At 41.4% G+C, this 26,196-nt stretch overlaps 1 protein-coding gene across 8 annotated transcripts in view; it reads right to left on the bottom strand.

Annotated features, from left to right (window-relative positions):
• LOC136866367 (cysteinyl leukotriene receptor 2) overlaps positions 1–26,196 on the bottom strand; it is a 244,753-nt gene that overhangs the window by 103,726 nt on the left and 114,831 nt on the right. For all 8 annotated transcript variants that reach the window (XM_067143243.2, XM_067143244.2, XM_067143246.2 and 5 more), the window contains exon 2: positions 2,561–2,781. In XM_067143243.2, coding sequence (XP_066999344.2) covers positions 2,561–2,775 — 215 coding nt within the window. In that variant the 5' untranslated portion in view covers positions 2,776–2,781. The remainder of the gene's footprint in view (positions 1–2,560; positions 2,782–26,196) is intronic.

Here is a 26,196-nt window from a genome sequence, read left to right as displayed (position 1 = left end):
TTCTTGAAATCGGACTTTCAGTTTTATCAAAACTGTGCTGGAACACATCAACTACAACCCAATAATATCTACGCTGTTCACAATTCTGCAGAATTATTCTCTTTAGTTACTACAATCTACCAAATAACTTTCAGCCATATTTGGTCCCGTAATTTGAAAGATCTCCATAGCCTGATAGGTCACAATATATATGTTTGTTCTGGTTTTGGGGCTTTTGAGTTTTCATGTGACAATATGCAACTCTGCAAATGTACATACACACAAATGCGATGTTAAGAAAATCAACCTGTTTATGATATGCTGTTTCTGCCAAAGATGGTGGAATTTAAAGTGTACTGGGACTGAAATGTCTAATTCCTGTAAATGTTAAGGTACCATCTTAATATTGTGTTGGCTCAAAATAAGTGGTGGTTTGAATACCTGTACCAAATTTCAACAGTGTAGCTTTACTAGTTTCATAGATATTAATTATTTTCTAATTGGTATCTGGCCGGATATTCCACTATGGTAATGGAGCAAGCCAATGTCTCGGCGGTGAGTGTCAGGTGGTGGCAAATAACTCGACTCCATAAATGGGCCAACAGCTTTGGGTGGATGAGACCTTTCAGGTAGACAGATGGTCACCTCAGTGTAGGAAATGACACTGGAACCCATCACAGGTGTTCGGCCCGATGACGAAACGAGCAGAGCAGGAATCTGTTACTCTCATGGTTGCCAACGGTCATGGAGGCAGAAGAGGTCATGCGAGACAAACTAGTTGTGAAGGTGCACCTCAGTAGTACTTTGAGTCTGTTGCAGTCTCGTTGTTTGATCCTGCATGTCTCAGTACATATGTGCCGCAGGACACGGCTCCGAGATCGCAGTGCATGGGTCACTTCCTGGAAAGTTGAGATCCACCCTAAATAAACCCACGCCAGTGGCACTTTTTCCAAATGTCACTTAGTACTTATTAAATACTTCCAACAAAGATATTCAGGAACATTACCCGATACACTTCAAAACAGTCAAGAGTCTATAAATGTGACACAATTATCAGGCATCAATTTTTGTAAAAGAGACAAAGTCTCTCAAAGTGCATTGTCACTGCCTGTGGCTCCAAGTAGTCTGTGCAGTAACCTCCACTACATGAACTAATCACACTTCTTAGAAGGTGTGCTAGTTACCAACAGATGAGCCCAGATTGGTACAATGGGGCAAAATGTTGGCAACCAACAATGAGTTAGTTGGAAAATTTATAATGTCCAATCATGAACCAATTTTATTGGAATTATGAATTTATGTATTCAGATCAAAAGCAGTTCAAGTTCCTTATGGAAATTGAAATCTATATCAACTGTTCTTATTGGCAGATGAATAAACTCTTTCCCTATATGCAGCTTAGCTGTTCTGTGTGTGGTTTACATTTCACAGTACCTACATTGTTTCAAAATCTTCCCTATTTTATTCCTGCTCAACTTTTCAAACTGGCATCTCAATTTATAAAATGTTTTCAAGTTAAACCAATCATGAATCATGCAAATATTTCATTAAGATACTGCTTACATACAAAAAAGAATTGGAATATGCAGAAATCTCCATAGCACCAAATTCTAAGAACTTCTTGGAGGAGAAAGTTGTTGAAGGACTCATTAAAATTGCCCTTAGCATCCATTTGAATCTACAATATATATCGTATGAAACAGTTCATGCCAACTGGGCCTAGAACACAATCGTGAACTATTTTCAACCTTAAAGGACTTGAGCATTTAACCTCACTCCATCTACACAATTTCAAGGTTAGTCCCCGCATGGCACTACAGCCCTTGAAGGGCCTTGGCCTACCAAGCGACCGCTGCTCAGCTCGAAGGCCTGCAGATTACGAGGTGTGTGTGGTCAGCATGACGAATCCCCTTGACCGTTATTCTTGGTTTTCAAGACCGGGGCCGCTATCTCACCATCAGATACCGGTAGCTCCTCAATTCTAATCACGTAGGCCGAGTGGACCTCGAAACAGCCCTCATGTCCAGGTAAAAATCCCTGACCTGGCCGGGAATCGAACCCGGGGCCTCCGGGTAAGAGGCAAGCACGCTACACCTACACCACGGGGCCGGCAATTTCAAGGATATGAGTGAATAAATTGCTGAATTTACGACTATGGCTCCAAAGTTAAAGGCTAAGTGACTTCATTGCTGGCCTCTCACAAAGGCATTTGCACTTTAAATCCTGGCTAATGCATGTGGGATGTTCAGAATGAAAATTCCTATCCTTGTGGTTTGAATTTCATGAAAAACTGGAGGTTCCTTGGCTATGATCACGAGATCAAAAAAAGCATGTAAATCTACAAGCTTGTTGGCTTTACTAGCAAAAGTTCAAGGATATACCATTAGGTTTTGAAATTGTTAACAAGTTCATTGTGTGCTTAATTGTAAATGTTTTACCTGTGTCATTCCTCCAAACATTAGATAGCCAATGTTATTTCAAAAAGCAATTGTTTTGTTATAGCAACATGGATTTATACAGTGAACATTTCAAATGTTTACTATTGGCAATTTTCTTAGTATTAGTCATAATCCATACTTACGCAATGATAGATGGTGTGATATTATGATTGTTAGGTTCTTCAGCCTCCTCAGCAGACAGAGTGCTTGGGTATTCATCACTTTTCTCAGTCGTCAGCTGCTCTAGTATTACACTTTCACTCTTTATTGATGTAATTTTATCAGTCCTTTGGGTGTATATTGGTACCAAACAAGCTAAAATTGATACCAGTAAGATCATCCTCAGATTTGAAGCCATCAAGCACTGTAATGCAATAGACCAGGCATGTAAAAAATAATTCTGAAAAAGTATACCCTGAAATTTTACATCATACATACTAATAAATATTAACAGTGAATGATAATTATTTCACTATCATATTTTAAGTTAAAGATCTCAGTCCCTCAATTCCACAATGGGGAATTTGACATTTTCTCCTGTTTATTATTTTATTATTCTTAATTTCTGTGATAACAATACCAAGCAATAGTTAGCAAAAGTTTTTGTAATATCTTTACTACCAGAATTCTCTGAAAGGAATTCAAGAAAACCAAAATAATAGCATTACTAAAACCTAATAAATTAGGTAGCAAACCAGAAAGCTACCATCCAATAGCATTATTAAGCTGCTGTTTCAAACTGTTTGAAAGACTATTCTCCAATTATATTGCTCCAACAATATTGGATGTAATCCCTCAAGAGCAAACTGGCTTTGGACCTGGGAGGATCTGTCAAGATCAAGTATTGGCACTGACCACCTAACCAGAATAAGCTAAAAACATCAGCAGCATTCATAGACCTGTTTGCAGCATATGACACTGTTTGGAGGAAAGGACTTGTTTGCAAACTACTAAACGTAGTACCCTGCAGGAAAGTAGTAAACATACTAAATAGTTTTCTGAGCAACAGATTGTTCACAGTACATCTGAACAACAAAACCAGCTGGCACTTCAAACTAAGCAATGTTCTGGCACAAGTATCTGTTCTTGCACCACTCCTTTTCATCCTTTATTTGTATGACATGCCGCAAACCTCTGGCAGGAAATTTGGATATGCTGACGACTGGACCATGACCACACAACATCGATCCTTTACTGTGACTGAAGAAATCTCAATGACTGATCTGGCCATACAGGCTGACTATTTCAAAAAAATGGAGACTCTGCTCTAATATAACAAAATCTGAAGTAAGTTGCTTCCATCTGAGTAACAAGTTCGCAAAGAGGAAACTATCTGTTGTCTTTAATGGCATACAGCTTCACCACAATAAACACCCTAAATATCTGGGTGTGCTACTGGATAGATCCTTTACCTACTGTCAACACCTTCTCCAGACTTCAGCTAAACTAGGAGCAAGAAACATCATCCTATGTAAACTGACGATCACTTCATGGGGCGCTCAAGCAAATGTACTCTGGACGACTGCACTTAGCCTAGTTTACTCTGTGGCTGAATATTATGCATCAGCTTGGCTCAACAGCTGCCACTTGTTTGCAAACTACTAAACGTAGTACCCTGCAGGAAAGTAGTAAACATACTACGAGGCTGATATCTGGCACCGTTAAATCCACCGAAGTTTACTGGTTGCCAGCTCTGTGATATTGCTCCTCCACATCTTAGGAGACAGAACAGTTTAATCTGAGAATACAAAAAATTTGTGTCGAACCCACAGTTACCAAGCAATACTGATATTTCAGATCATATATTACATCACTGAATAGCTTCAAGAAACCCATCAATATCAACAGAATTGATTCACTCTGTAAGCAACTTCAAGCTATAACAGAAATGGAATGACGAATGGTCCACCGATGCACTTCCACAGTGGCGATGAGTCAAACAGCCCGTGGGATTCCAGCTACCCCATCAGTTATGGGCCCAATTAAACTGAATGCACACTAATCATGGATGCTATGCTGCCTTGGCATATAAATGGGCTTGGAAAGTATCAGCTGCCTGTGAGTGTGAGAATGACAGTCAGACCAACTATCGACCACATTACGTTTGAGTGTCCTGTCATGTGTTACTCAGGTGAGGGACAAGATTTTATTGAAGTGACATCTGATGTAGTTGAATGGCTCAAGAAACAGGGCTGTGATTTATAAGGGCTGTTGGAAAGTGTCCATCATGAACTTATTTTCTTTTTTTTGCTCATTCTCCATTGTTTTGTACTTTATGTAAGTAATATGCCAAATAAAATAAATAAGCCTATTGAAGTATTAAGTGACCCCACACTAGACTGGACAATCAGATTTAATTTTCCCAACCAGTAAACTGAGGTTACTTTTACAAAATGTTTAAGTTTTAGGACCCAGAATCTATCAACAAAGGTGGAGAAAAAACAAGTAATCCATGGAGTTCCTCATGGATCAGTTGTAGGCCCCACATTGTTTCTGCTTTATATCAAAGGCATGGGAAAGTTTCAAATTACACATTATATAATGCTTTACAGTGATGTTACAAAGGTGCCTTTTAGTAGAGTATATGGTATGCACTGTATTGTCTGATATGCAATATGACTTGAAAGTAATAATTAAATAGGTTTAAAAAAATATATTGTCCAAAATGAAATATAAAAGATAATTATTGCATGAAAATTACAAAACCAAATTTCAAATTTACCATCTATAAACAAATATGCTATGAGAATACTAAGTGAAGTTAAATATTTGGGTCTAGAAATAGATGATAATTTATATTGAGTGAACCACAGATCCATCTGTGGCAAGATATAGGCCTAGTGTTTATAATGGAGGCCTACTGTATCTTCTGGTCTAGAGCAAGTTTTTTGTTAACAGATCTCTCTCACAAGCAAAGTCTCCCAAGTGTTGTTGCATGATTCCCATTTCTATGTAGTGTGGTGGATAGATAAGATCAAAATACACACGCTGCAAGTCAAGGAGTTATGAGCCTCAAAATATGGAATTTATATGTAATGAGAAGGAATGAATCTGCCTACATTTTCATAGCATGATGGCAAGTGGTAGTCATACCAGTTTTAGTGAAAAATGGACATACTTCAAGGTAAGTACCATACTTTCAGGAAGAAAAAAGGAACCAAAATGAGCATTCCAGGAATTATTAATGAACAACAGGAGTATATATGTGATAATTTATAGAAGGCAGAAGTATTCAGTCAGCAGTAACTATGTAAAGATTGTTGGTTAAAAGGATAATATCCAGGTAGAGGAGGTGACTAATACTAATAAAATATAGAAATTTGCGTATGATAACAAAGACATTTTCAGTAAGATACAAAAGTTCAAAACTGGAAAAGTAGCTGGAATTGATAAGATTTCTGGTGATATACTAAAGGCAATGGGTTGATATATAGTAACATACCTGAAATATTTATTTGATTAGTGTTTGCATGTGAGCTCACCTGGTGGCCATGATCGTAAGGCATTAGAGTCTAAACAGTCTGACACCATGGTTAGCTGGTTCGAGTCCTGTTGGTCGAAAACATTTTCACCATCAGAATGTTGGCTGGCAGTGTAGGGGAGGTGGTGGTATACAATTTCTAATCACTAGATTGCGTGCCATAATCCTGGATTAAATTCTAAACCTCTCCTCAGTGCTCATATATATTGAGGGCACATGACGTTATTGATGGTGATTTGTCCGTCAGATGGAGACGTTAAGCCATCATCTCTCCACTGACAGCTCAGAAACTTATAAATTAGTCCAACAGCTTTTGTCCTGACTCCCAAGTCTTTCCAGCCCAAAGTTTGCAACAACTACTCTTTTAACACCAATATAAATGGTCCATTATTGGACATTATAAATTTTCCAGCTAACTCATTCCTGGTTCCCACTACCAAAAATTGACACCTGCCTGGCCATCATAGATCAGGGATGGCGAACCTTTTCCAACTAGTGTGCCATTTTAACTCTGGTTTATTATTCTCATCTGTTGACTGTGCCACTTGTTGTCTTACATTTCCATTAAGGGATGTCTACAACCTACACCCCCCCCCCCCTCGCAACTTCCTTTCAATTTCCCGATTATGTTTCATAATATGTTATTTATTTATTTATTTATTTATTTATTAATTTATTGAGTTATTTATTTACTATACATATTTGCATAACGGGTACAATATATCTTGTAAATACATTTGATTGCATGTTCCGTGGGGCCGCGGCGGTTTCCTACCCACTCGTAAGCCTATCTCGTCGTCGCCACAAGTGTCCGCACCTGTGTCGGTGCGACGTAAAACAAATTGTAAAAAAAATTATTAGATATAAAAATCTAAGGTACTAATATTGCGAATGGACTTCACTTCCTGCATTAGCTTCATTATCTTCCCATGTTGTAGTTTGTACGCTCAACAATTAAACTAATTTCTCCCTCATCACATTTCCATAAGAGAATCTAAAAATAAAAAAAAGCTATCCTTGTTTGTAAGGTCACATTCATGCTTTCTTCAAAACATTCTGCATATATGTGGGAGTTATCCAAATTAACTTTCAACTGCTCCGAAACTTCTTCACTCATTTTTATTATTCTATCCTTGACAGCAGTTCAGCTGGCTGGGATTCCTTTAATCATGTTAATTAGTAGTTGTTTGTTAGGGAAGTTTTCAAATGATGTGTCGGGCGTCAATAAGAAACTTTCATTCAACAACTCACCATCAGAAATCTGTTTCCCATGCATGCTGTACTATGCAGTGAGACAGAAAGAAACAGCCGCACTGATGTTATTCCTTGGCCGGAAAGATGATACAAAAGAACTAGTTTGTTTTGTGTAATATTGGATATTTTGTGAAATGAACTCTCTTCTTTCTTCATTTGAAATGGAACAAACATTTGAATGAGCAGTCTCAAAATTGCGCTTTACATTAAATGTGGGGGATACAACTGTTTTCGAACACAGGCAACACATCTTTTTAACAGTCCGAATTCCCTTGGCCAGAGTTCTTGAAAAATACGGTCACCACCTTTGTTAAGTTTCTGTTTTTTTCGGCACCAAAAACATATTTGTGATGTCCGTATACCAAACCACCAGAAAACGACACTATCTCACTTGACTTTCGGACCTATCAGTGTAGCAGTGTTGCCATATTGCACGTCCAAATGGAACTAGAATTTAGATTTTCGATATTTATTTCTTACACGTGAAACACTGTAAGATATGCACTGCCTGTAGTACGAGACATATAATATAAAATATTATTATGTTCATGTGGCGTGCCACCGAAATCGTGTCCGCGTGTCACCTAGTGACACGCGTGGCATAGGTTCGCCATCCCTGATATAGATGTTGATTCCCATAGCATACTCAGTGGCCTCCACGGTATGCACTAGCCAGTGTCTTGGTAGGTGTGCTAGGTACCAACTGAAGAGCCCAGCCTAGCACACGGGGGCAAAACTCTGGCAACCAGGAATGAGTTAGCTGGAAAATTTATAATGTCCAATAACGGACCATTTATATTGGTATTATAAATTTACTCATTCGGAACAAATATTTCAGATTCCCTATGGGAATCAACATCTATATCATCTGATGGCCAGGCAGGCGTCAATTTTTGGTAGTGGGACCAGGGTCTCTCATAGTGCATTGGCACTGCCGGTGGCTACAATTAGCGTACGCAGTGGCCTCCACGGTATGCACTAGCCAGTGTCTTGGTAGGTGTGCTAGGTACCAACTGAAGAGCCCAGCCTAGCACACGGGGGCAAAGCTCTGGCAACCAGGAATGTCCAACAACGGACCATTTATATTGGTATTATAAATTTACTCATTCGGAACAAATATTTCAGATTCCCTATGGGAATCAACATCTATATCAACTACTCTTTTGTCGGAAATTACCCTGGAATAAATCGTGCTGTTTTCCTTTGGATCTTTTCCAGTTCTTGTATCAAGTAATACTGGTGAGGGGCCCCATACACTGGAACCGTACTCTAATTTGGGTCTTACATCCTTACTGCAACCTGTAAATACCCTCATTGCCTCATAAATACATGAAGAGATCTGAAACCTTTATTTACACCCTCATTAATGTGATTAGCCCAATGAAGATCTACCTTGTATTAATACCCTCCACGATCCCCATGCAGTACTTTCACTCCAACATAATAATTAAAACTGAGAGTACTTTTCATTTCAGAGAAACTTACAACCTAAATTTTCCTTCCATTACCATCATCCCTTTCACAACATTGTTGAGTTCTTTTGTAGTCTCACAATCCTGTAGCTTATTTACTACTACTACTCTATACAGTATAACATCGTCTGCAAAAAGCCTTGATTTCAGTTCTTTACTCATATTGTTTATACACATAAGAAACCAAAGGTCCAATAACACTGACCTGTGGATCCCTGCTCATAATCTCCACAGGATCAGATAATGCTTCACTTACTCTAATTCTCTTCTGTTTTCTAGAAATGTAGCCTCCCTTTCAACCACTCTTATCTAGTCCAATAGCACTTATTTTCACCAGCGTTCTCCCACGATTCACCATATCAAAAGGTTAATAGTGACACAGTCCATTTGACCTCCTGAATCAAAATTATCTGTTCTATCTTGCTGGAATCCTGTAAGTTGAGCTTCATTGGAATAACCTTTCTAAAACCCAAACTGCCTTCTGTCAAACCAGTTAATAATTTTGCAGAAGTGTCAGATATAAACTGAAATAGTGCCTTCTCAGAGGTTACATGTAACATATGTCAAACTTACTGGCCTGTAGTTTTCTGCTTTATGACTATCATCCCTTCCTTTGTACACTGGGGCTACTGTAGCAACTCTTCATTCATATAGTATAAACCGAGCTCGATGGCTGCAGTCGCTTAAGTGCGGCCAGTATCCAGTATTCGGGAGATAGTGGGTTCAAATCCCACTGTCGGCAGCCCTGAAGATGGTTTTCCGTGGTTTCCCATTTTCACACCAGGCTTCCTTCCCACTCCTAGCCCTCTCCTGTCCCATCGTCGCCATAAGACCTATCTGTGTTGGTGCGACGTGAAGCCAATAGCATATAGTATAACTTCTTTATGCAAACAGTAATCAAATAAATATTTCAGAATAGGCACGATACAATGGGTGCAGTGCAGTTGCTATTCTTAGATAAGTTTTTGTTATAATTTGCTTTACGTTGCACCAACACAGACAGGTCTTATGGCGATGATGGGACAGGAAAAGGCTAGGAGTGAGAAGGAATCGATCATAGCCTTCCGGTACAGCCTCAGATTTTTTTGGTGTGAAAACGGGAAACCACAAAAAACCATCTTCTGGGCTGCTGACAGTGGGGTTTGAACCCACTATCTCCCAAATGCAAGCTGACAGCCACTTGCTCGGTTTTTAGACAAGAAATGTATTCATTGTATGTGAAAAACTATGGTAAATAAATAATAAATTACAATATTGTACAGTACAGCAGTTTAATTACATTTGTTTTATATTTGCAATTCTTTTACTAAAATACAGGGGTGACTTGTGAGTTTGTAATGATATAGATGTTGATTCCCACAGGGAGCCTGAAATATTTGTCCCGAATGAGTAAATTTATCATACCAGTATAAATGGTCCGTTACTGGACATTATAAATTTTCCAGCTCATTCCTGGTTGCCAGCATTTTGCCCCAGTGTGCTAAGTTGGTCTCATCAGTTGGTAAATAGCACACCCACCAAGACGCATGGCTAGTGTATACCTTGGAGGCCACTGCATAGGCTACTTGGAGCCATCAGCAGTGCCAGTGAAAATTTATAACATCCAATAACAGACCATTTATATTGGTATTATAAATTTACTCATTCGGGACAAATATTTCAGGTTCCCTATGGGAATCAACATCTATATCCTGATAGTCAGGCAGGCATCAATTTTGGTAATGAGACAAAGTCTCTCATAGTGCATTGGCACTGTCGGTGGCTCCAAGTAGCCTACACAGTGGCCTCCCCAGTATGCACTAGCCATGTGTCTTGGTGGGTGTGCTATTTACCAACTGATGAGCCCAACGTAGCACACTGGGGAAAAACGCTGGCAACCAGGAATGAGTTAGCTGGAAAATTTATAATGTCCAATAACAGACCATTTATATTGGTATTGTCAGTTTGTGCCAGTTTGGCATGGCACCACTAATGTATAAATAAAGAATATAGAATACTTTTCTCCTCAAGAAAAGTTAATATTAAACATACATTTCAAGGAAATATATGCATTTCTTAAACTGCCTTGTTTTGAATGAGCGCTCAAACCAACATGCACTCCGGCAATGTTTGTCTGAGTGTGTGAGCCGGATCTCAAAGGCACCGCTTCCAAACATAAGACACTTTACAAAAGACTGTTTGGCTTGTGTTTGAATGTGTTGTTAAGGGCTGAGGAAGTGCCAGTGGCTGTGTGATGCAACACTTCAGTTTCATCCACTAGTGTGCAGCATGGAACAAGTACAAGTCACAGCTGCTTTTTATTTCAACCAGCGGAGTACAGCATATAGCAAGCACAATGTAGGCAACACCTAGCATTACCAATATTGTGAATTTTTCATTGTATTTGATGATCGATATATCTTTTAACAATAAGACGTTCTTTGTTCTCTCATGTTAAAAACACACCTAGCGACTTTTAAAAAACTTGTATTAGTGACAGAAATAAATCCTTCTCTATTTGTAATATAATTATCTAGGAAATGTTTCTTTGTTACATCAACATAATTTGGCAACACAGTTAACTTTGGCAACACAGTTAACTTTACCTTCCAGAATGCAAGCACAAAATAAAAAATTGCTAACTTTCCTGTTGTTTATTGCATACGTTTATGAATAGCGTCATTAAATAGTTTTGTGCAATGGATATCCCTTCCAAATTTATACAGGGTGGTCGAAAACAATGTGAACCGGGTATACGAGCTTTAGAGGATTGGTTACGCTGATAAATAATATAATATAATATAATATAATATAATATAATATAATATAATATAATATAATATAATATAATATAATATAATATAATATAATATAATATATAATAAATAATATAAGAAATAATTCAATACCTTGCACTGTTGTCATTTTATTAGCTACTGTAATTAGCCAATCAGATTCATTCAAATTCCTTTGAATTTTGTACTTAAGCAGATACATATTAAAATATGTCGGATGTACTGTATATTAATATTGCTGTCATGTCAGTTTTCTGTCCATTGGCAGATCCTTTAAGACTTTCAGAAAACCACAGAGACAGTTTTTCTGAGGATGGAAAAAGGCAGGTGGAGAGTAAATGTCTGCTATTATAATGAAAACTGCCCGACTTGATTTTGATATGCAATGAGACCTGCCATTACAGTGAAAACTCCCCAACTTGACTGTGACTGGCAGTAGGCAAGGGGGCTTGCCATTACAATGAAAATTCTCTAAACCAGTCTTCACATGAGGAACGATGTATGGGGACCTCTCCATTGTGTTTCTAGGGTAACGCCAAAAACTATGCAATTTAATAAAATCTTACTCACCACTTATATACCATTTTACCTAAAATTCTGTATGCAATGTAAAATTCCACAGCAAAGCACACGTACATCAGCTAGTCTATAAATATATTGATAGTTCCAGAAATGTTAAAAAATGAGGATATGATATTGTTTGTTTATTGTTACGGCGTCTGATGGGTACTACCACCACCAGCACTACCCACACTCTGGTAAGGATCGCAGGTATGATGAACTGTGTTGCACTTTCGGACTTGGTCCTGTTTTATGGGCGGATGCCCTTCCTGGCGCCAACTCTACGTGTATTCTCTACCGTTATTTTTTGTGATAGTTGGTATTGTAGTGTAGTGTAATGTGTTGTGTTGGTGTCTATATGAAGAGGAGTGTGTTGGAACATACAAATACCCAGTCCCAGAGTCAGAGGAATTAAACGCGATAAAAACCCTAACATGGCCGGCAATCGAACCTGGAACCTTCTGAACCGAAGGCCTCAACGCTGAACATTCAGCCAATGAGCCACTCTGGTAAGAGTTATTTGCCTAACAGCCACTAAAGTGATAAGTTTACATTAGCGGTACTCGTTTCAAAATTCCACAAGTAAACATCTCAGTCATAACCTAAAAGATCACTTTCCATGGCTATTGCGTACAATATTTTATCTCATAATTGGATGACTTTCTTCTTCTTAATCTGTTTTTCCCTCGGACTCGGCGAGGGATCCCACCTCTACTGCCTCAAGGGCAGTGTCCTGGAGCGCGAGACTTTGGGTCGGGGGATACAACTACAAAGAATGACCAGTACCTCGCCCAGGTGGCCTCACATGCTATGCTGAACAGGGGCCTTGTTGGGGTATGGGAAGATTGGAAGGGATAGACAAGGAAGAGGGAAGGAAGCGGCCGTGGCCTTAAGTTAGGTACCATCCCGGCATTTGCCTGGAGGAGAAGTAGGAAACCACGGAAAACCACTTCCAGGATGGCTGAGGTGGAAATCGAACCCCCTCTACTCAGTTGACCTCTCGAGGCTGAGAGGACCCCGTTCCAGCCCTCGTACCACTTTTCAAATTTCGTTGCAGAGCCAGGAATCGAACCCGGGCCACCGGGGCCGGCAGCTAATCACACTAACCACTACACCAAAGAGGCGGACATTTGTTTACTTTACTAACCTTTCCTGACAACCTCCTTAATATGATTTCCGCAATATACCTTGCCCTGTACTACTCCTTAGTATCTAGTCAAACAATCAGCAGCAACTACATTAATATTACGGGAATTATCTTCAGAAGACCACAGATGAATGCTAGTCGAGATGTGATGCTCGCCATGTCAATTATTTCCCCTCAACCAGACGTAAAGTTTGTGAGATAGCTTACCTTGTGGGTGGGGGCATTAGAATAACACCCACGATACCTCCTGCCTGTCGTAAGAGACGACTAAAATGGGCTCCAGGGACTTAATTTGGGAGCGTGGGTTCGCGACCACGGGGTATTTAGCTGAGCTCTGGCATTGCTTGTGCCAGGCTCCTCACTTTCATCTATCCTACCCGACCTCAGTTGATCAACTCTCGACGGTATTAGGGAGGCCTAGGGAGTCTTTCATTTTCATGCCCGTAGTGGACTTTCTTTCTCTGGCCGATACCTTCATTTTTCTAATTGTCGGATTCCCTCTACCCCATCCCCCGCTGATTAGTGTTATCGGAGGTTGATTGCCCAGTTGTACGTCCTCTTAAAACAATATTCATCACCACCGCTATGACAACAATGGTGCGGCACTACATTCTCTATGCGGTCTGTCCTTAATGTTATAAGTGGTGACTGCAATAATATCCTAACTTGAAGGGGGTATGCGAAGTAGCTCCTTTGGGAAGAGCTTTCGCATTACTGGCCATCCGCATGGTCGTTTGCAAGACTACTTATTTATTCTCTCTCGACCGCGCGTCAAAATTTCTTTTTTATTTTATTATCTTCATTTTCCACCTTGAAAGCCTTGTAGGCGGCCATGGACCGGGGGTGACAGTGGCTCTTGAGCGGCAGTGGTCTAGCGCCGGGGATGTCTCGGTATGACCGCGACAGGGTAACCAGTGCCGAAAGGAGATATGGGATTGCCTGGTGGGTTTAGGGAGGTTTCTCATAACTTCTCCTTTACGGAGGGGTGGAAGTAGCTGGCAGAAGACTAGCCTTTGCACCTCAAGTTATTCTGTACTCTTGTACTAGGCTATGTTCCTGCGTTAGTACTCGCTTGTCGGTCATTTGTCCAAACAGGTAGGTCACCACGGGCTGTGAGGCGGGGCGGAGCCTCACGGCACCCTCCCCCCCCCCCGCCCCAAGAAAACCAGACACATACGAACACAGATCTATTCTCTTTATCTCACCTAGAAAAATGCAAACCTTGTCGAGCTAGGCTGAGCGATTACCGTCCGACCAGGCCTCCAGTGATTTCCATCTCTTCGGATCGTTGATGAAGCACGAGGACGAACTTCATGACGTGGCTTCAGAAACTGGAAGCAGATTTCTGTCTTAACCAACATCGATATCTTGATGTAGAAGAACAAGAGCTTGGATAAGAATAGTGAGTATGTTGAATAGCGACGTGCACTACAATGTATTCTTTTATCTGCCTGTAAAATAAAGTTTCTCCGTGCAAGATCTTGTTTCCTTATTTATTTAAAGGTAGGCCTACATTGTACTTATAACACATGGTGCCTGTCATCGTTGAAGGGTCTGCCTTACAAAGGCTGCACCACTCTTAGTAATAAGCCATACAAAATACAACCTGGGGTGTACAAAATTCCCTGTACTTGCGGCAAGGTATACATTGCCCAAACATTCCAGTTCCATTGGTACCGGTACTCGTATCAAGGAACACCAACGTAATATCCGTCTCAACTAGCCAGACAAATCAGCAATAGCTGAGCACACCATTCCTATGTCGCGGTCGAAGATGTTCGACTACTACTAACATGTTTTCATTCCTTCCTTGAAGGGGGAGGTGAGCCTCTTAAGACGGTGATGCCGTCTCTCAGACCAGGAGATGCTTGGAGAATGTGAGGGGGTGGACGTCCGTTGCCTATACTAGGAACTGCCTCGGCATTCACCTTATTGCAGCAGAAGGGAAAACCATGGAAAACAATTTTCAAGACAGCCGAAGATGGGGATCAACCCCTCTCCGTCTCCCGAATTCAGAGGCGTAGAGCCGTGGCCATCCCTCCTCTGCTCGGTTGGCCGGTCAGAGTGCAGAGCTGTTGGACCACGGACCAGCCATGACCACTTGTAAGCCCAGACTCAACCTGCATCCGCCGACCCGATGTTCGAGCTCTTACCTACTCTAAACACTACAGGTCTGGGATTATACGGGAAGCTGTGGAAATACGTATTTCAACAGGGACACCCTTTGTCACTTAAGTAATACGTGCTTGCCAGCTATTAAGGATTTATATAGGTGTCCTTTCACTATTATTATATTTCTTTCCGACTTTAACCAAATTCGTATTCTCCTCATCACGAGGTGGTTCACACTGCGCATAGGGAGCCATCTAGTGGCGAACGAGAGTAGGCTGCCACTTACTATAGACACCGGTAAAGCATTCTTAAGTTCAAGTCATTCAAACCTTCATTCATTTTTAGAGGTCTTACTCGTGAACAAGACGCAGAGCAAAGTTCTTTGTGAAAAAAAGAAAGAAAGAAAAAAAAAAGCCCAAAAGCTTATTATCGATACAAACTATTATTATCTATGTAATGTCATCATCATTCATTGTACAAAATTTGAATCACCAGTATACTGTATTTCAAGGAAAGTGTGTGTTTGGTGGTTACTTACACTAATGCTTGTATTTCATATACATCATCCAATTGGTCAGTGTCATTTGTAAATCGTCTGAAGGAATGCTGGATATCAAGTTTCTATTGGCTCAAGGGGTATAACTGGGCAACCATCCTAAGCAAAATTAGAAAAGTTCCTCACGCACCAGAAACAAACCTAGAACTTAGGAAATTTCATTTTTGTTACTGGTAATCTTTTTCTGAAGACTTTTTTCAATGTACCGAAGTTGTCAACACTTCAGCTGGTTCCTCCTCTACTGTAATCTAAATATCAGATGCTTGTAAATACAGTATGTTCTGTTGCCAATCAAAACCTGGGTTGTGTACAGGAATCCAGCCTATCAGCAAAGTGTGGTTCAATTTAATCGGGACGCTTCCCATTACAGAACTACATAAGTAGGACACTTTAGGGCCATCTTGTCTGAATTGCTCCAGTGGTTGGAAGTGCGACTTGATGGAGCCCTAGGAGGCAGGGGCGTGGCCTGCTTGAAGAATATCCAGCGATACAAGGTAATGGCAGAATTTTCCTAAACATGTGATAGCGCCTGCGGGTAGTTTGAGGGGAAGGTTGTAGCCGTTTTCTTTTAAAATAATTTTGTAAACTGATGGTTTAAATGTAGGATTTTCGGCGAAGTCTGAGGACTCTGTTTCTATTCCCCACCGGGAAATACGTAATGTAAGGGAAAGAAGAGTGGTGACCCTCTGCCGTCTCCCATTCAACCTTGCAATTGGGTGACTAAAGTTTTCCAACTCTAAATTTTGTTCCTCCTTTAGTCATCCTCTTGTAGTATGGGATTAACCTCTGTATCTTTCGGCCGTAAGCCCACTTATGATTTTAGTAATTCCTATGAGGAGTGTTGGAGTTACGCCTCCTTGCTTTTTGTTGATGGCCGGTTATGTGCAACCTTTTCTCTTTCACTCTTAAGGCCATGTAGTATGGGTAATTACGCCCCTGTTTATCCTGTATTATCCATAAGGCAACTGTTCTTCGTTGCAGCCCAAAACGCCTAAAAGGCTTGTCATTCACTAAACCAACCATCGCAAAGGGGTAACCTAAGTCTAGTGGTAGCCCACGTCTTGGACTCAGCATACGCCACTGGTGCCTTGATTCATGATCTCTCTGACTATCCGTGTTTATGTTACTCTGAAGCGGAGTTCAACCATTCAGAGACGATTTGTAATAAAAGAGTGCGGAATACACGGTAAAGTGTCTTTTTCCGTACTCTTTTGAGTACCGGTACGTGAAGAAGGCAATTACGTCACAGTTGTACTATTGTTTCCAGCTTGGTGAATTAAGACGTCGGTAAATGGTAATTGCAGATATAAGTAGAAAATAATTTACAAAACTATGTAATGAAAATGTTATTAATGCGTACTACTGTGCCATGAGATGAATGTTAAGAAGAGTCTTGCTTCAAAACATTAGTGATATAGCCAGGGTGCGAAATCAGAAAGAAATGGGTGGTGGGGAGAAGGAACATAGGGCTTAATTTCTAGTGTACATTTTAAAACTTTTTATTTGAATTTTGTTATAACAAGTATGATAAACATTAGAAAGTTATTCCAATCAGCTGAGAAGTTTGTGAGAGTCTGTTCCTTCTTAAGAAACGCCAGACCGCGCGCAATTTATCCTGATTGATTGTTTTAATAGTGTAACCTTTCTCTGCTGACTGAACGAATTTGTCAGCTTGTACACTCCTGAAGTGAATATTTCCTATTGGCTAGTTATCGAAAATATACGCTCCTCAAGAAGTACAGGAGTGGTGTAAGCTCGAGCTACTTACAGCAATGACAAGAGATGAAAGCTTCAGGTAAGTTACATTTTGGCCGTGTTTCAGGTGGACTTGCCACAGTGAAATATGAACAATAGGCTGCAGGTCTGGATTGCATCTGCTGCGTTCTTTTATTGCTCAAGGTCTGGCAGGCGCTTGTATTATTGCTGATGTTTTTATGCAAATATGCACAGTAAAAATCATTCATTTCAGTAATAGATTATATGTGTTCTGCATTCTCCTCGTTATTTTATAATGAAGGAACCCCCCCCCTGGAAATTATAGTGTGTGTGTGGGGGGGGACCTTTGAGTTAAAATCGTCGGTGTGGGTGGGGGGAATCCCTCCCTTACCCCCCGCGATTTCGCACCCTGGATATAGCGCAAAACTACTCTAGACATTCACAACACCACCCCTCTGTCCTCGGCTAGTTATTAGCACCAACTGAGATTGTAAGTAGCACGCGAGCAAGCTAACAGTGCAATTTCGAATGTACGTGCAGAGCTATGCAGCAGTATTAAGAAACTTTCACAACGTATGAATATGAAATAATGTTGTGGCACAACTGACTCCTGGGTGAATGTGCTGTGTTAATGAAGTTGTATTGTTATCTCATTCAATTACATATATTGGGACAAACTATTCTACCCACTCTTCATTACGAAGTTTGTCGTTACCTGAATTCTGTTTAGTTTATGACGATCCGTGAAAATTTGTATTATAGGAATGGTCCGTTTATTAATTATACCTTGCTAAGTACTGGAAGATTCAGGCAAGCTTGTGGTTGTACGCCACGGGACTTCAGTTTTACGAGAAACCCGAACCACAGATTCGTCCCATTTCATTTCAAACATTTCACATTCATTGGGCAATATTCAAACCACTGCAGCTTTTGTGAAAAGCCACGGATGATGTCGCTCAGCTATCACGCTCCCATTTGAAAATTCTAAATTGATGCCTAGTGAGTACTCTCAGCAACTTTCGTCCTTCTGCTCGTTTTTATGTTTTATATGTATGATTTTGCATGGCTTATGTTCTGTTTCAGAACACAAAATGATTATGTTTTGTATTTTTAGCAGTGTTTTACATGGACCACCGTCTCATAAGTTAGGGTTCCCATCCATCCTGTCATTCCCACGACGGCTCTGTTTACTGAAAAAATATCCCGGTGCCTCGACTTTTCTACAAATGTTTCACTTTTTAAGAGTTTTTCCTAAAATAAACTGAATTGCGGAAATCTATCCTATCTTAAATACAGTTGTACGGCTTAGGAACATACCAAAATGTCAGATGGTCTTTGCTTCGCTTCATACGCTGAAAAGAAACGAAGAAGTCTTATCACCGGACATGCAACAAAGACTAGTCCAGATTTTAATCCCTCCCATCTTCGACTACTGTGACGTAATCTTTTGAGACAGCTAAGGAACAAACTATGAAAATGCAACGAGCTTCGAACTGTTGCTCCAGATTAATTTTTAACTTGAGCTATGATATTGATAGTAAGGTGTTACATTTACAACTTCACCGGCCAAAATCTGGTAAAAGACGTAAATGCCACATACTTGTATTAATGCTGCACAGAAGCTCACCCACATTTTCTCTCCTCCTTTCATAACAGTAACACTCGCGTGAGCACTACCCTTGCTATTTCTCTTCACCATTCTTCTACTCTGACCTGTTTCAGTTTTCGGAATTCCTTGCCAGTCAGGTTCATCGACTGATTTCTACTACTACTAATACTAAACGTTTTCATTCCTCCCCTGAAGGGGGAGGCGGGCCTCTTAGACTGTGACGCCGTCTCTCAGGCCTGGAGATTTGTTACGGTGAAGGAGATGTGCGCAGAAGGTGAGGGGGTGGGCGGCCGTGGCCTATACTACGAACTGTCCCGGCATTCGCCTTAGTGCAGGAAAATGGAAAACCACTGAAAACCATTCTCAGGACAGCCGACGGGTGGGACCAGGCGTGAAGTCCGGCACTGTGCCCCAGGCCCGTCTCCCGAATGCAGAGGCGTAGAGCCACGGTAGACCAGTGGCCAACTTTCCTCTGCTCAGTTGGTCTGTCAGAGTACAGAGCTTATGGGACAACAACCCACTCTGCAATTCAAAAGATCTGACTGAGATAACTTTTTGAGAGCTACCGACTGACGTGTGCACTGTACAGCTGAGCGTGAGAGTGACGAAGGAATGTGAGTGTTTTTCTTGTAGACCAAGTTGATAGCTGTGTAATATGTATAATTAGAGAGAGATATTACACGATATTCATATTGGAATGTACAGAATACTATTTAAATACTAGTATGCATGTCATTCAATTCATTTCATTCATTCACTCATTCATCCAATCAATCACTCATTCACTTATGAATGATCTCTCTCTCTCTCTCTCTCTCTCTCTCTTTCTCTCTCTCTCTCCAGTTAGTGGCTATTCGTGACTGAATGAGAAGAGTATTTATTCATTCATCCATGCACGAACACGATTCAACCATGAAATCGTTCATGCATAAATTCATGCAGTCATTCAACTCATTCAATTCATTCATATAACTCTCTCCCAGGTTGGTGATTATCCCGTGACTGGGAGAAAGATTTTTCTTATTTATTTATTTTATTTTTTTCTACGGGAACTCAGTCCATTCATTCATCCATCCATCCACGATTTCATCCATTCATATTCATTTCATTCATTTCCTCATTCATCCAATCAATCACTCATTCATTAATGAATGCTCTCTCCCCAGTTGGTGGCTATTCGTGACTGGGTGAGAAGAGTGTTTATTCATTCATTCATGCCGAACACAATAATGAAATCATGCATCCACCAATTCATGGAGGCATTCAATCATTCAATTCATTCAAATGTATGTTGTAATTGGAAGATTCCGTTAAAGTATGTGTAACATTACAGTGTTTAAAGCAGCGACTATTATGTATAGTATGTGAGAGTGTGTTAGTACAATACAACTATGTTAGGTTATACGTATCTGTAGACAACAGTTGTAAAACGTGATGACTGTGTGTAGGAGAGGGCCAGGCGTCCTACCTTCGCCACATCAAAGAAGCCACAATAAATAAATGAGAATGACCTGCTTTATATATATTTTCGCTAGTTGCTTTACGTCGCACCGATACAGTAGGTCTTATGGCGACGATGGGATAGGAAATGCCTAGGAATGGGAAGGAAGCGGCCTTGGCCTTAATTAAGGTACAGCCCCAGCATTTGTCTGGTGTGAAAATAGGAAACCACGGAAAACCATCTTCAGGGCTGCCGAAAGTGGGATTCGAACCCACTACCTCCCGAATGCAAGCTCACAGCCGCGTGCCCCTGACCTGCTTTATAAAATTGAAACATTAATTTTAAAGATTTGAAAATGTAAAAACACATTTTTAGGGACTGCTTTTCGTGAGTTGCATGTTCAAATGTCAATCGAGAAAGTTCTTGAATAAGTTCAAGAAGTAAGCCTCTTCTTAGTGTATTTTGAAGTAGCACTTTTCTTCTTAGTTTGTGATATGTGGTGCATTTATTTCTGATATTCTTATTTCTTAATATGCCCTTTCCTTTTACAAAATGTCTCGCGTTTCTAAATAAAAATTCGAAATTCCCCGTGTTTTTAGAAATACGTTATGGGAACCCGACCCATAATGCATGGTTTTCGATGACGGGAAAATCGACAAAGCCTGCACCTCCATTTTTGAATAAATATCAAAGAGAATCACGATATACATTTTCATGTTTTTGTCGCAGATGTTAATAATAATAATAATAATAATAATAATAATAATAATAATAATAATAATAATAATAATAATAATAATAATAATAATAATAATTTATCATTATTTAGGCTGATTGCGCGTCAATTTCAACGTCCCATTTTACTCTATCATATGGCAATATAAACTAGATCAGTATTATGCGATATATAGCTGAGTTTTACTGATTTCTTCGGGCAAACACTTGATGTTTCCCCAGAGATATTTTACATTCAGACTTCTTAAAACATGGCGTGTCAAAGTGACCTTTTTACGCCCTTCAAAAATACGACTACCTTGGTCAGGTCAGAACCGCGATTTAGCGATTCAGCGGCCGACACTGCCATTGATACATAGAGAGAAATAATTCGAAGAGATTAAGGCTTTATGATACATTTCAGGTTGGTAGTTACAAGAGAAAATGAATAAAAATAAGTTTTATAAACGAGTAAGGAAGGCTAATGGTACAACGTATGATATTAGAACTGCGAAGGATTGGAGTGGAGAAAATAACAATCGAACGTTTTAAAAATAATGGGAATAGTAACATTCATTTCAGATAAAGGTGTCGGGAAGGATGACTACGATTTATGCAACCACATTATCACACTTGTCTTGCGGTCAGTACGACGAATAGGCGCTCAAAGAAATGTAAAAGGATGACTGCGATTTATGCAACCACATTATCACACTTGTCTTGCAGTCAGTACGACGAATAGGCGCTCAAAGAAATGTAATCCTTGAACCGAACTGCTATCGCTAGTCAGCCTTGTAAAATTAGTTAGGTTATCTTCTTTGCAATTGCGATATGCAAACTTTTTTTTTTTTTTTTTTACTATTTGCTTTACGTCGCACCGACACAGATATGTCTTATGGCGACGATGGGATGGGAAAGGCCTAGGAAGTGGAAGAAAGCGGCCGTGGCCTTAATTAAGGTACAGCCCCGGCATTTGCCTGCTGTGAAAATGGGAAACCACGGAAAACCATCTTCAGGGCTGCCGACAGTGGGGCTCGAACCCACTATCTCCCGATTACTGGATACCGGCCGCACTTAAGCGACTGCAGCTATCGAGCTCGGTACATATGCAAACTACTGGGAAACGTAACCATTCTTGAGAACCACAACTCAGACTCACTCCTATAAATCATCCCTCTTAAAGTTCTTTAAAACATAATTCCGAGAAAGACGCCAGTTACTGACGAGCAATACGTGGCCATCTTACGAGTCCTGCACGACCGAGCATGAACACCATAGATTAAACAGTCTGATGCTGGGGTATATCGGCAATTCACCAATCGTTTCTGTGGAACACGAGTATGATAGATCCGGCCGAGTCTATTTATGTTCGGTCATTTCTGAGTTAACAAACTGACCAGACATCCGAATTATACAAGCGTCCAGTTGTTCCCGAAACATCTGTCGCGATGCCAAAAGGTCCCGTTTTTTTTTTTTTTTTTTTTTTTTCTAGATTTAGTTGCTTAATGCGTGAGTTGGCTACCATGCACTTAAAGAATTGCTCAAAGAAGTATGAGAGTCTGTTGATGCTAGGCATAAAGTTGCTTGGTTACAGTGGCAGGAGATGGTTAGGCTTGATGCGTGCAATAGAAAGCGTACTAACATGTTTGAACCCTTTAAATATTTTTTCTAAGCCAGAAAAATGCCCTACAATCCTGAAGTCCTATTCGAGAATCGTTGTGCAGAAGTTGTTCTTGTGTTCTTGCACAACCAAATGTCCACATTCCATGCAGTAATACTTAAAACTGAAGGTGAGAAGGTAACAGGTATAGCAGTAGGAAATTCTCACTAACTCAAAATCAAATACGCTGGAAAATGATAATAAATTTGTACAATGGTGAAGTAGTGAAGTGGAACTCTGAAAACACCCCTGAAGGGGTGGGGAGGGCCTCCTAGAGGGTAACGCCCTCTCTCTGGTCAGGAGAGGTGACGGGAATGGGGAGAATTGTTAGAAGAAGGAGTTCAGTAAAGGAGGTGAAGAAAATGGGATATGTGAAGAATCAGGCTCTTGGCTAAGGGAGCTAATGAATGAGCTTTATTATGAGCTATGAATTATACAGTGAAGAAATTACTGCGATTCACAATACATTAGTAGATATGACAGCGATGCTAAAAAGGGAAGGTGTAAACAAGGTGAGAGGGAAATAGTTGAAGTGCAAGGGTTTGATGGAAGAGAAGTTAACAAGGAAAGTGAGGAGAAGTTGAAGGATGGCAAAGGAGGGTGGTGGTGAAAAGTAACTAAGTATGGGTGGGGGTGGATAAGGACGAAATGATCGACTAGATGGTTGGGGAGGTGGGGCAGGCCGGGAACTGCAACGAGGTGTGGGGTGAAGAGGTGAAGTTTGGGGAGGTGAACGAGATGGTTCGATTCAATGGTGGCGGCCTTTGAGGTGTATTCCGATGGCGATGAGTTGTGCGGCGTCTTCTGCAGTTGAAAGGTGAAGTCGGACGAGATATGTGGGACCATCGGCGTTGTAAATACGAAAGGCTCTGCGCACGGATAGCCCTCCCTGACGGAGTTCCTGGACGATGAATGCCGATGGTATGCTGGGCTCCACACCGCAAACGACGCAGCTATAGGTGTTGGTGCTGGCAGAAGGCTGTGGTACGAATGGTGGATGTGCCATGTTTCTAGGAATATCTGGCGAAGAATTTCCCTCGGCAGGTGACTGGGGGAGTGTTAGATCAGAGGAGGGAGGGAATGGGAGAGGAGACGTCATGAGAGGGGAAGGATGAGACATAACAGTGGAGTAATATGCATGTAGGAGGAGGTGTGTACTGAGGTGGTAATGGTGGTAGTAGCAATGGTGGTGGTGGTGACAGACGCAGTAGAGGTGTAGGACGAAGATGGCGGGGATGAGGGCTAGGGAGTTGCTGCGGTTGCGGCGGTTACAGCGGTGGTTGCAGGAGAAGATGGCTCGTAGTCCGGGAGCTGGGCTAGAATATGCTCTGGAGTAGGTTCCACTTGATAAATGTAGCGATGAATGCGTGCTCCAGTCTTGTAGATGGCAGAGAGGTCTGCTGGAGAGTGAAAATACAGAAAAATATCTGTAGATGGTTGAGCCCCGTCTTAGAGCCTGCAGACATCATGAGCGCCGGTCGGACGAAGTGTAGTGAGGATGTCATCTTCTGATAATACAAGAGGAATGTTGCGGGCAATGCAGGTGAACGGCATTTTGGGAAGGCCGACCTCCAATTTGGTGCCAGCCTATGTGCTTTGTTATATCGGCGGTGTGCTAAATTAAAGTGAGCAGCCACCCGGCCGAAGAAAATAGAAGGCGTTGCGTAGAAGCGACGTAGTGCAGCGACAGAGATGTGATGAGTGCTTCGCTCTGTGTGACCGTCCTTACTTGAAGGTTTTCATTCCCCGCCCGAAGGCGGGGCGGGCCCCCTCAAAGCGTAACGCGCTATCTGGGGCCGGGAGAAGGGAAAAGAATTAGGAGGTGTGATAAAAGAAGAAGATGGGTAAAGCGATGTGAAAAGTCATGGTGAAGTAACGGTTGGTCTTCTTAGCTGGGGAGATGGGAATGATAGGAGTTGTGTGCTAGGAGTGAAGTTTAAATGAATGTAGTAGGGTGGAGGTGGAATGTGAGGAGTTGCAGAATTGTTGTGATATTGTTGGGGTAAGTGATGAGGAATCGGATGATATCTAGCGTTGAAGGTGGTTGGGGGAAGGAACTAGGTGGGGAAAGGCGTGGGCAAACGGGTGTACTAGGTTGAAAAAGAGAGGCTGGCCGGGGGCGGCGATATGGTGGGTTGAAATGTTGGCGAATAGGTTGAGGTGGGGAGAGAGAGGGCTCAACTTTATGACGATGGCGATAGATGTAGGCTCCGTTGGCAATAAGTCGTTGGACATCTTCGGCAGTTGGAAGGTGGATGCGGATCATATACGTCAGGCTGGAGGAGTTCTTGATACGTAAGACGCGACGGACTGGGACGCCTTCGGCTTGAAGTTCCTGGAGAATCGTTTGAGCTGAGAGAGCAGGAACCACTCCGCGGATCACACAACTGTACATGGTGTGACAGGTCGATGAGGACTGGATGGATGGTGGTGCGGCGGAGTCTGTTGCGTCGGCGGCGTGCGTAGATGATGGTGATGAAGGCAGTGCTGCAGATGCAGAAGGAGATGTCTCAGTGGGCTGGTGCGGAGGTTGAGGTGAGGTTGAGGTCCATCAGGGGTAGGGCGGAGAGGGAGGGAAGAAGTCATGAGAGGAGAAAAATGGCATGTTACATCAGTTGTGACCGGAACAGAAGGATAGAGAGGGATGGAGGGCGTGGTGGTCGTTGTGACGGTAATGGTGACTGTGGTGATGGGACTAGTGTAGGAACGAGGCGGTGTCCACTCTGGTGGTACTTCTTTGGCAAAGTACGAAGGATTAGACGTCACTCGATGGATCTGGCGGTCCAAGTATGTTCCGTTGGCGATGAAATGTGGAACGGCGTCCGCTGGGTGGAGATGTAGCAGGACACGACGTGTAGGAACGAAGTCTTGCAGTATCCTTGAGACGCTTCGTGCTGGGACGTGGGCCAGTTGGAGTTTGATAAGTAAGTCCTGGTCAGAAAGGGTGGGATCAATATCATGAAGCATACAACTAGACATGGTGCTGGGGTGCTGATTACCAATTAGGTGTCGGCCCAATATGCTGATTGTATCGGCGGGAAGCTAAGCTATAGATGGCGAGCCATCCGGTCGAGCAAAAATGATTAGAAGATGCGACGGAGTTGGATGCAATCCAAATCACAGATGTCGATGAAAGACGTGACCGTCCTAAACAGTGGATTAGTTATTGAATTTATATTGTTTACCTGGAAGGAGTAAACGATGGCGATAACTGGCCAAAATACTTAAAGTTAGGTCTCAGTGGAAAAATTAAACATACAGTAGAAGTTTAAAGTGGTGCCA

Source organism: Anabrus simplex, chromosome 3, assembly GCF_040414725.1.
Source record: "Anabrus simplex isolate iqAnaSimp1 chromosome 3, ASM4041472v1, whole genome shotgun sequence".
Taxonomy (NCBI): Eukaryota; Metazoa; Arthropoda; class Insecta; order Orthoptera; family Tettigoniidae; genus Anabrus; species Anabrus simplex.
The sequence above is the reverse complement of the archived record's forward strand: the minus strand, read 5'-3'. Positions and strand labels throughout refer to the sequence as shown.